Here is a 12,249-nt window from a genome sequence, read left to right as displayed (position 1 = left end):
TGATTCAGGATGAAATGGATGCGTTAGTTAAAGGGAATAAGTGGATCGACTTTGCAATTTCTACTTCCCAGTCTTTGACCTGTAGGGGGGTATTCCTTATTTTCAAAAAATATCTCAGGGCTAGGTTGTTAGATTTTAAAGTTGATCCTGCAGGTAGATGGGTTATTGCTTCTCTCTCCATTTCGGGTACTCAGATTACTCTTGTGGGGTACTATGGTCCCAATCAGGACGACCCGTCATCATTGGAGGTAATTTTCTCTCACCTTCTGTCTTTTCCAGAACCTGTAATTTTTGTAGGTGACTTTAATATTGTCCAAATCCCACACTGGACAAATCTCACAACAGTCGATCTCTAACTCCATCCAAATCAAGGTCCTTTTTGCTAAACGCAATGAAGCAGTATGGATATGTAGACATCTGGAGGTTAAGGGCAGGTGAACAGCTGGGAGTCTCTTATAGAAACTATAAATATCGCCATCAGTCCAGAATAGACTTTGTATTAATTAGCCCTTCCTTAGAAGATCTTGTTAAAGATATTAAATACCTTCCAATACATTTATCTGACCACTCAGCCGTAGTTTTGGATCTTATATCATTATTAAGGGCGCCAGCTAGGAGTTGGTCTTTTGATCGTTCCTTACTCTCCCACCCAGAAGATGTTCTCTTTCTTAAATCTGAGGTGAGCCATTTTTTAAGGGTAAATGTAGGATCGGCAGGCATCGGAATGGTGTGGGACTCTCTGAAGGCATTTTTATACTGCAGGAGACGCACTTGATGCAGGATGAAATGGATGCGTTAGTTCAAGGGAATAAGTGGATCGACTTTGCAATTTCTACTTCCCAGTCTTTGACCTGTAGGGGGGTATTGCTTATTTTCAAAAAACATCTCAGGGCTAGGTTGTTAGATTTTAAAGTTGATCCTGCAGGTAGATGGGTTATTGCTTCTCTCTCCATTTCGGGTACTCAGATTACTCTTGTGGGGTACTATGGTCCCAATCAGGACGACCCGTCATAATTGGAGGTAATTTTCTCTCACCTTCTGTCTTTTCCAGAACCTGTAATTTTTGCAGGTGACTTTAATATTGTCCTAAATCCCACACTGGACAAATCTCACAACAGTCGATCTCTAACTCCATCCAAATCAAGGTCCTTTTTGCTAAACGCAATGAAGCAGTATAGATATGTAGACATCTGGAGGTTAAGGGCAGGTGAACAGCTGGGAGTCTCTTATAGAAACTATAAATATCGCCATCAGTCCAGAATAGACTTTGTATTAATTAGCCCTTCCTTAGAAGATCTTGTTAAAGATATTAAATACCTTCCAATACATTTATCTGACCACTCAGCCGTAGTTTTGGATCTTATATCATTATTAAGGGCACCGGCTAGGAGTTGGTCTTTTGATCATTCCTTACTCTCCCACCCAGAAGATGTTCTCTTTCTTAAATCAGAGGTGAGCCATTTTTTAAGGGTAAATGTAGGATCGGCAGGCATCGGAATGGTGTGGGACTCTCTGAAGGCATTTTTGAGAGGTCTCATTACAAATAAAATGGCGTACAGGAGGAAGGAATATAGGGAGGCCGTGACATCAGTGGAAGCTAATATTGCTAAGATTCAGACCCAATTAGATCTAGTCGCTGACTATAATACAGAAGCGGTTCGCTCTTCTTTGTCTGAGAGTTTACTTTCCTTAAAAAGCCATCTAGCTTCGATTCTAAATCAGCGGATTCAAGAAAGGAGGGAGGCCAGCAAACTTGCACATTTTCAATATGGAGAAGGAGCGGGGAAGCTATTGGCATGGAAAACCAAAACGGACCAAGTCCGGAATAACATCGAGGTGATTAGTGTCAATGGCTCCCCACTCTCCCGAGATGACGATATTAGATCTGCCTTTAGAGAATTTTTTCAAAATATCTATTGTGAAGACAAGAACATCAGTTTAAGTACCATTAAAGACTGGCTTAGCAAGATCACCCTTCCAGCACTTTCTACTGAGCAAAGCGAAATGTTGGATGGTGAAATCTCGGAGGAGGAAGTTATTAAGGCCATACATAATGCCAAAAAGGGGAAGGCGTCTGGTACAGATGGCCTCCCGGCCGAAATATATAAAACACTTGAGCGGGAACTTGTCTCCTTCCTGGCTCTACTATTTAATAATATCCTACTGGCTGGTGAGTCTCCCCCGATGTCATGGGACAGTGCGTCCATTACAGTAATTCTAAAACCGGGGAAAATATCCACGGCATGTAGTTCATATAGGCCTATTTCCATACTGAATGTAGACTATAAACTATTTGCTTCAATTCTGGCCAATAGATTAGCTCTTGTAGCCCCTAAAATCTTGCACCCTGACCAGAAGGGGTTCGTCAAGGGGCGGCAGCTATATGAACTGACATTTGACTTAATTGGGGCTATAGACTTGGCAGTTTTGGAGTCTTCCCCCCTGGCGGTCCTTACCTTGGACGCCGCCAAGGCCTTTGACAGAGTCAATTGGTTGTATCTGTCGGAGGCCCTGGCGAAGTTCGGGGTGGGATCAGGGATTCGCCGGGCAATTGGTCTTTTATATCAGAACCCAAGTGCATGCGTACTGGTGAATGGAAGTCTATCCGATCCCTTTAACATCTCGAGGGGTACACGGCAGGGCTGCCCCCTCTCTCCGCTCCTGTTTGATCTGTACGCTGAACCTTTTTCCCAAAGCTTGAGGGATAATGCTAACATCAAGGAGTTTGCGTGCAGGGGCTGGGAGAGAAAAGTGGCCTTGTACGCAGATGACATCCTCATTTTTACATCTGATGCCCATATGGCTCTTCCGGAAATATTCAAGCTAGCCTCTGCATTTGGGGAAGTATCTGGATATGAGATCAATGCCACAAAAACCGAGATGATGACCTGGGGTATGGACCAGAGTTTGTGTATTGCTGGTATTCGGCCAGGAAAGAAGTTGAGATACCTGGGCCTTGATATTGTAGAAGATATAGACCAGATTGTCAGTATCAATTTTTCCAAGATAGTTAAGGACTGCCGTAAGTTACTTCAGTCCTGGTCCCATCTTCCACTGTCGTTAGTGGGAAGGTCTAATTTGGTCAAGATGTCCGTATTGCTAAAGTTTTCTTTTCTCTTTAACACTATTCCCTTGTATTTCGATCCAATCTCTATTAAAACATTTCAGGCCGAGATCAATACATTCATTTGGAATAAACACCTTCCAAGAATCTCGTGGAAAAAGATAAGGAGGCGTAGGGAAAAGGGGGGGTTGGCTGCTCCGGACATCCAGTTGTATGCATGGGCGTTCCAGCTCTCTCATGCCAGGATGCTGTTAAAGAAACCATTAGAGTATGGGGTGGGAACTCTATACACCACTTTGCTTAATGGAGAGGGGGTTAGCCAGTTTGGATTCCTTTTGAAATTTGGAGATCCCAAGTACTTTAAAAAGATTAAATTGAAGATCCTATTGGGGATGGCAAGGACTTGGGCTCAGGTTCTAAAAGCTATTAAAATAGGGTATTATGGCTGTAGGACTCCCTTATGGGATCTGCCCGATCCTCCGCCCTGGTTGTGTGATTCGCTAGCATTACCCATCAGGGAGGCAGGGTTGGAGTTTTGGGGAGACCTATTTGTTGAGGGCGAATTGCTTTCTTGGGAGTGCTTGAGTGGGAGGATTGGCCCAGGCCTAGCTAAGCTAAAATATCTGCAGATGTCCAGTTGGTCTCGATCTTATACAGCACGGCCCTCTCGGAGAAGTAAGCTCCCACTAGGTGGTTATAGTACTCTTATAACTTTGTTGATCGACAAACCCCCTGCTAAGAAAGAGATCTCGTCATGGTATAATTTGATCTTGGAGGAGATGGATGGGGTATTTTTGTTACCGGATGAGCTTTGGGGGCCAGATATAAGTAATACCAACCTGCAAGAGCTATGGGGTACATCATGTAGTATGATGTGGGATGTCGTGAAACCGGCGTGGTTGCGCAGGAACCACCTTTATACTATTCACAGAGCGTACTACTCTCCCCTTCGCCTCTCTAAATTTACTCAGGGGAATATGGTGGTGTGTGCTAGGTGTGGTCTCTTGGCTGCCTCGGATATCCACATGTTTTACGAGTGCCCTTTTTTGTCGCAGTTCTGGTAAGCTATTTGCAAGATTCTATCAACCTCAGTGGACTTCAACATAATATTAGATCCACAGTTAGTGATCTTCGGAATTTTAGAGGGGGTCTCCACATTGGCGAAAAAGTTAGTCTTCTATGCTATACTACTTGCTAGAAGGGAGATATGCAAGAAGTGGAAGGACTCTTCACCTCCTTCTGTCAATGAATGGTTTGCTTCTGCCTTGCAAGTCTCCAAGCTGGACTTGGCCAGAATAGGGAATCCTGATAAAAGATCTTTTTGGCGCCTCTTGAAATGGGATCATTGAGAGACTGGGTTTTTTTGGGGGTTTTTTTTTTCCCCCCAGGTCCAATGATTAAGCCATCTATCCCATTTCTGGGTATAAGCAATGCCTTGATACTTTCTTCAGTATTCTGGCGGATTCTCCTTTGTAAGGTTACGCTATGCTGATCGCAGGTATGTCAAGCATTATTGCTATGGGACGAGGTCCTCGCTCCATGTTTTGTCCCTTCCAGTTGGCATGTACTGAGGTAGCATATCGCTTGTTAACCTATCGATCACACATATAGAACCTTTGTGGCGTATGAGGACAAAAACAAAAAAAAAGAGAAAAAATAAATAAATAATCCTTTCCACGTATTGTGTAGAAAACTACTCAATAAAAGTGAATGGGAGGCAGGGCATTTTACTAGTAATGTGGCAAATGCTATACTCTACTTGGCCGAATACCAACAAAAGGTGTCAGTACAAGATGGCTCTGCTCCTCACAGTGTTAGATTGTCAGCCTAACTGATGTGGTAGTGGGGAGGAGTGAGCCACTAACCACAGCACACTCTGAAGTCAAGCACTACTAGAAGGACGCTGAAATAAAACAGACTTGCCACCCCTCACTACTAGTACCCAGAGATGTGACTATTCTGTAGTTGTGATCAAAACATACATATTGATAGTGAAATACCTTGATGTCGCTGTACATACATTTAAAATGTAGGCCCTGGAACCTAACTTGGAGGCATAAAGTTCCTGGTGATTTTGCCAGCCAAAAAACACAGAAACAACTCACATTTTTTAAAAATCTTTTGAAGACGGTGAAGGATGTGTTACCCAGTCTTACTATTTATTCCCTAGCATTCCTTGGTTATGTTTAAGTGGATTTGCAGGTCATGTAGGTTGAGCTTTCCTATTCTCCGTTAATGTAGTGTATGGTGAGAATCTTCGTCACCTCCAACATTAAAAGGCGGTATCAATCATACTCTTGTTCAACAATGCTTCGAAACTCTATGAGATCAAACATTTTAGTTCAGAGTAGGCAGACCTGTGGGTGAACAGTTGATGCGTTTTCTACTTGCTTTTCCTTTACAGAACATTACAGCTCTCATTTATGGCCATGATAAAGAGAGGCAGAATTCCACTTGGAGCGGTAACTACAGGTGGAATTCCGTCACTCACCATTATGATTGGCCTGTGTCTATAGACCCAGAATTACACATTCTGCAAACTCCATGCCTGGTAATTCCAGGCCCGGGACACCCAGGGGCTTTGAGTGGGAGCCCTACAACTTCACCTTACCTTGGGCTGCCCTGCCCCACCAACACATGTAGAAGAACAACTAGGCGCCAATAGCAATGTCTGAGGCTGTGTGCACCCTTATCCTCTCTCCCCCACCAAGATATATTACAGGGGAAGCTAGTCCTCCCTCTAGCCTGCTTGGATTCACCAACCCCCACCTCTGGTTCTCACCAACCCTAGGAATCAGCTTTTACATGAGTAAAATTGTTGAATCAAACAATGCACTGCATGACTGTTCAAGTAGAACTTTTTTCTATGCTGCATTTTAGTTAGGTAGGAAAGAATGTATTGACTTCACTCTTTGAGATGCCGCTCTGGGACCTGCCACTCTTCATAGGAACTGCTTGACATCCTGACCTGTAAAATGCGCATGCCTGTGTATTTTTTTTTTTTTACCTTACTTGCTTTGCGTATACTTCCCTCTGGAATAATACCTAAAAGATTATAAGTGACAGTTTTTGGTATTTTCTTTTAGATGTAAGCTTTGCTGTGGAACTCGTGCAGACATGAGTATAAAACGAAGGATTTACTTTTTTTTTGGATCCGGTGCTAATGGAGAATGCTTAATCACAAAAAGGACCCAACAAAGGAATATCCTCAAGCATTCATTTCCGAGGTGGAGATGATCCCTTCAGCAGATTTACCTCTAGATTTAACACTTCCCCTAAAAATCGAAGATTTCCTATTATCACTGAAATCGAAAGCGGACCGCGTTGAACGCCTAACATGGACATTTGTCTGGCTACAATGAAAAACACAAATAAAAAAATTTCTCCTGCCGATACACTGCAAGGCTTACTACAGCCTGTGATCAAGACTTCACTCTTTGTGCATTAGTTGTGTGCTGTCGCGTGCTAGTGTATTGCTGCTTTCGTCTTTCCTTTCTTGCACTGACACATCTCGTCCTGGCCAATATATAATTAATATCTTGAGTCTTTTATAATTCATCATGAATGTGATCCTATGTGTCTTCTCAGAAATGTCTGTGAGATGGCGCTCCACAGGAAGGCAGAGGCTGGTTCCCTCGTCGTTCACCTCATGGGTGGGGCGCTCTGTGCTCTTTGGAAGTTGGCGGAAACACGCGACTGGAGCCATGTGGCGTAATCCTCTGGTGACATCTGGACAAGACTTTCACGCACAAACTGCAAAAATAAAGGCAGACGAGTGTCAAATTCAACCTTTCACTTTGTAGCTTGGGCTTGCCAGGTACTTGGCATATCTTAAGGCAAGCACGTGCAACTCCACAAACTATTGTGGTTCAATAGGGGCTTGGTGGAGGACGACAGGGGGGGTCTGCCCCCCAGGTGATCTGTGTGGGTGGTGCAGCCCAGACGGACTGCAGGGTGAGGACTGGTAGACAATGGTTGGACGGAGTTAGGAACCCTTTCAGACAGAGCAAGAGTAAACAGCCTCTATTTTGATAGTAAAACAGTGTGGTGGCAGGTCAGGTAGGCAGGGACAGTTTATAAATGAGGCATAGTTAGGGGTCGCTAGGTTAGGTGAAAGTGGGGCAGGATTGGTGGAGATAGTGTCAAAGAGGAGTGGGAAGGTGAGTGTGGGGTGGGCACAAGGTTGGAATGGAGTGGAAGGTCCAGGAGGTGGGACCTGTTGTACCCGAAGGCCCAGGAGAAGGTTGTAGCTGGGGCAGTCCAGCAAGGAGAGCAGCACAAGATGTGGCGGCAGCAGTGATGGCTTGCTCGGTGGCCATGCTCCAAATTAACAAGGCAGGAGGGTGGACCAAGTGCTCGGGGTCAGCGCAAATCTGGCTTACCTGGCCCAGCATTGTGGCCCAAGGTGATGGGGGAGCAACCAGGTCTGGCAGCGGGTGCAAACATCTGCAAGGGGTGGAGAGCACATCTGGATACAGGCCACATGCAGAGCTGGCTCCCTGATGTAGGAGAAGCACAACCCCTCACGAGGTAGGAGGGTGGGCATGCGGCCTCAGTGGAAGATGGCAGGGCGTGTGGCTGGGCTTAGTCCCCAAGTTATGTGAGGAGGTCCGGAGAAGCGCTTCAGTCAGCTCAGAGTCTGGGCCGAACCCTACGTTTGTCGCTACCATGTGTGAATGGAGTGATAAGGGGGAAGGAAGCAAAGATTTGGGGAAGAACAGTGGTCAGCATGAAAAGGACAGCTTTGCAGGCAGACCAAAAACCCGTGCCAGGGTTTATTGGTGGCGGAAAGGGGGTGAAGGTGCAGTGGGACCGGCCGGGGGAAGAGGAGCTGGTTTCTTGGGGAGCAGGGAGCGGACAAGGGACAGCCTGAGAGGGGAGTGGGGGTTTCAAAAACCCCAAGGGAGCAAAAGGGGGGCAGATGTATTTTGATGGCAGAAGAGGTGCATTCAGAGCCAGAGACAGTGGTGAGGGACAACACACTTGGTTTTCAAGCATAGACAGTCATGGATGAAGCATATTTGGGAGGGTCTAGTGTGGATCCCCGACCCCAAGGTGAAGGGACGGTAGGGTCTAGGGCGACCGGCCTGCCCTCCGCTTGGGACAGCGAAGAAGTGGACTGGGGTAGGTCTTGGGCGACCTACTTCTATGTTAGCAGACAGAGGGTCTAGTGAGCCCTCGAGGAGAGGGGGAGACTGGTATCCTCTTTGTGAGTGGTGGGATAGTGTGATGTAGAATGGGGTATTAGCAGGCTCGAGTGGCTTGCAAGAGAGAAATTGGGGGACCGGCTGGTGCTGGACTATGAGGAAGATGATCTAGAGGAAGGGGAATTGCCAGAAATGGGTGGGGGGACGCAGGTGCAATGAGGAGCAGAAATCATGAAGGACATGGAGGAGGAGGAGTGAGCAACAGGAAGAGATTTGTGGGTTACAGGCTCCAGGGGGATGTCATCGGGTGCAGGTGACAGGGAGACGTCAGCTGGCAGAGGTCAACAATGAGGTGGTGGTGGCCAACTGAGATGTGGCTGGACGGCAGGCTTCTGTAAAGTCAGGTGAGCCAAAAAGGCTGCTGTGCCTATAGTTGGGAAGAGCAAGGAGGGGTCATAGGAGAAGGGCCTGAAAGGGGAACAGGACAAGGATGCAAAGGACAGTGGGGGTGGGGGGTTCAACAAAAAAGAGAGTAAAGAGATAAAGGTAAAGAAACTGCCCTATATGGGAATTACAAAACCCTTAGTAGTGCGTTTTAATGACATCTACAAAAGAGATAATGTGGAAGGTTTAGTACATCACTGTTTTTATGTTACTGCATAGGGAGATCAGGGAAAAAGGGAGGTCGAAGGAGGAAAAATATGCATTGACCAAGAGGCCTAGGGTGCCAGTCAATATTGAGAATTGGACAGCCGATTTTTGATATATGCCAGTGTGTACTGTGAAAAGTACACTGAGCGGTATGTGGCCTTGTTCAAGTACATGGATGTTATTAGGAAGGCGCTGATTACCTTTGGGGGGGTATGCTTCAGTGCAATATGATGAGGAATTCAAGGCAAGGTTGGCTCAAGATGCTGAGGGGAAGTGGGGGAACTGGATAATGACATCTGGCTACATACCATGGGTCCAGCCAAGCTGACCCCAACAGTGTTCAAGGCTAGTGTTCCCAGTTTTTTTATTTGTCCTTTCGATACCGCCCCACCCCAGCAGGGGTGGGCGGCATGGTAAGAGGACAGGGGGCATAAGTGGGTGCATGCTGGACATTTAACCGGGTTTGCTGCAACAGGGAATTTTGTAAGTACAGGCATGAGTGCTCCTGCTGTGCGGGTAAGTGCCCACTTACTCACTACAAGGGGGTCTTGGAAGCAGCAACCACAGTGCAGAGGTGGTAGGGGGCACAAGGAATTGCCTGTAAGGAATCCTACACAGATTAAGGTGGACAGCCTGGAGCTCTGGTTGCAGTGGTGTGACAAGCAGGACAAGGTACAAGAGTTACTGCAGGAGTTTATATTTGGTTTTCAATTGGGCTATACAGCTTAAAACTAACTTGTTATCCTTAGCTTAATTAGTGGGAGCAGCACAATTACAGTAAATAGAATGCAGTAAGAACTAGCCTCAGTTAAAGCAGAGAGCATGCATTAGGAGCACAAAAGACAAAGCTATGTGCTAGATTGCTAGTCTTTTACAAATAAAACTACATTTTGGAAAACTCAAGATTTTGCATTAAAATTAAAACTTTGATTTTTGTATATTTTTTATTTGTGAATTAAATGACATTTAGTAATATGTGTATTTGTTTGATGTATACATTTCTGTATTTTGTGTATTGTTTTGAGATTAAAATTATAGAAATTTCTTAGGTGGGGTTCCATATCCTTCAGTAATTATACAGTGGGGGTCCACAGTAGTCAAAAGGCTAAGAACTTCTGAATTTGGTGATAGCTTAGAAAGGACAGAGCTGTGGGAATGGAGATTGCTATAAGTGTATTCATGTAAATCTCTTCTGAATAAGGACATCAATTACCAAAATCAGGTGAGCAACGTATTCTTACTTTACATCCAGCACCCTCCATTCATAACATGGAAAGGATGCAAAACCAGCAATAAGCCAAAGAACAGTGGCACAATATGGCTGTTGTGATTCAGGCAAACATTGTGTAGCACACATCGTTCAGTTTAAAAGTCTGCTCCACAACTGGTGTCCAGGACAGGATTTGCGTACAGCATGCAAGCCAGCCCGTATACATGTCTTGTAGATTACTATGATAGTTCCATGCTTCTGGTGATCATGTGTGCTTACAGGAAAGGAGCTAGTAGGGATTGATAAATCTATAAAACAGACATATAATATCTCTACAGCCAAGTGGCTGGTGTCCTCCCTCCCCCCCCCCCCCCCCGTAGCCGAAAAAGAGCCTAGGTGAATCTTTCAAACCACATGCACAATATAATGGATACATCAGGGCTCTTCTGACATCAGGTTATAAATTATCCCTTCAGTTAAAGACAGATAGATAGATACATTTATTGCTCAATTACTTAAAATAATTGCAACTAGTTACATTTGAAAGAAGCTGTATGAGTATTAAAAAAAGCTGATATTGCCTTACAAACACTCTCTGGTCCTATTTTTCACCAGGGACATAGGTTTAAAATCGTAATAATTCAGAAGAAGGTACTCAAATTAGTATGCAGGCTGCATTAAAACTGAGGGGTGTATTCAGACTTCATCAAGGTTATTGCCGCTGACATAAATTTCATAAAACGTGCTGCCAATTGCACTGAGTCATCTCTCATACACTCTCCTAATGCGTCATGGCAAGTCCGAACATTTATAATGCGCCAAATGGGACAAAGCTAAAATTTCCTTAAAGGGGTCAGTTTCTGGCAGATGCAAAAAACATGGGTTAGTGATTTCTCCCCATTTCCACTGTGTGTCCTTTGCATCCCAGTAGCTCCGACCATACCTATATGCAAGCAAAGGAACTTGGACAAAGCGTAGCCTCAATAGTTGTTGCTTCTTCATTGGCTTGAGGGGAGTCGTGTAATAGTACAGCAGTACCCCATAATGTAGTGTTTTGACACCCAGCTGCCATGACTTAGATCTTTTTACTGCCAGTGCATCACGTTTTGCTGACAATGATTTTGCTTGTTTTATTAATAGTTTTGCCGCAATAGCTGTAGGTAGGGAACTTGTCCAGATTTCATGTGCCTACAATATCTCAACCAATGCGTTAGGAATTTGTTCTATTTTGTTGCCGTTGTTTTTTAAAATTATTTTAAAGTATTCCCCTGGGCTTGCATTGACCTGTGCTGTCATGTTGAGTTTATCATCCAGGATGCTTACCTGGCTTCTGGCATGGTCGGTGGGTTTAGGTGTGGGCCCTAGCTCTGATGGCCACCAGGTACAGTAACAGGGAGAGTTCTTGTTTCCGTAGACCAGCATTTCCATCTTGTTGGAGCTGAGCTTCAGGCAGTTGGTTCTCATTAATTCTGTAACCTTGATCATGTAGTTGATGAGGTTGGTTCAGGTGGTGGCTGTGATGTCGGTCAGAGATACGATGAGTTGTGTGTCATTGGCGTAGAATCGGATGGTTATGCCTTGGGATCTGATGTTGTTAGTGAGCGGAGTCATGTAGATGTTGAACAGAGTGGGAATGAGAGGGACTCTGAGGGTCTCTGCAGATCAGGTTCTTGGAATTTGATGTGTGGGGTGGTAGTCTGACTCTCTGTGCTCTTCCCATGAGGAAGGAGCCTATCCAGTTGAGGGCCGGTCATTGGAAGCTGATGTTGTGGAATCTTCTGATGAGAGTATATTGAGAGACTGTGTCAAAGGCTGTGGAGAGGTTGAGCAGAATGAGGACTGGGGTCTCTCCTCAGTCCAGTATGGTGCATATGTTATCGGGGGATGTGAAGACTGCAGTTTTGGTGCTATGGTTAATTCTGAATCTTGTTTGGGTGTGCTCCAGAAGGTGGTTTAGTTCGGGGTGGCTAGTGAGTTGTTTGTTAATGGCCTTCTCCATCACTTTGGCTGGGTAGGGGAGTAGTGAGATGAAAATTTCTCAACTCATTAGGATCAACAAAGGGTTTTTTGAGGAAGGGTTTGACTACTGCATGTTTCCAGTCTTCCAGGAAAGTGGAAGATCTGATGGAGGTGTTGAAGATGTGGGTGAGAGTGTTGCTGATCGGTGATCCTCGAAT

At 45.1% G+C, this 12,249-nt stretch overlaps 1 protein-coding gene across 2 annotated transcripts in view; it reads right to left on the bottom strand.

Annotated features, from left to right (window-relative positions):
- The window catches only part of CCDC60 (coiled-coil domain containing 60), a 639,895-nt gene that overhangs the window by 6,577 nt on the left and 621,069 nt on the right, over positions 1 to 12,249 (bottom strand). Inside the window, exon 14 of one of the 2 annotated variants that reach the window (XM_085633208.1) lies at positions 6,011 to 6,817. The exons of the other annotated variant lie outside the window; for it this stretch is intronic. Within the exon in view, the coding sequence (XP_085489334.1) occupies positions 6,707 to 6,817 (111 nt within the window). The 3' untranslated portion in view covers positions 6,011 to 6,706. Of the gene's footprint in view, positions 1 to 6,010; positions 6,818 to 12,249 lie in introns of those variants that run through there. 2 annotated transcript variants of the gene reach the window in all.

This window comes from Triturus cristatus, chromosome 11 (genome assembly GCF_964204655.1).
Source record: "Triturus cristatus chromosome 11, aTriCri1.1, whole genome shotgun sequence".
NCBI classification, from domain to species: Eukaryota; Metazoa; Chordata; class Amphibia; order Caudata; family Salamandridae; genus Triturus; species Triturus cristatus.
Note: the sequence above shows the minus strand (reverse complement) of the source record. Positions and strands in the feature narration are given on the sequence as shown.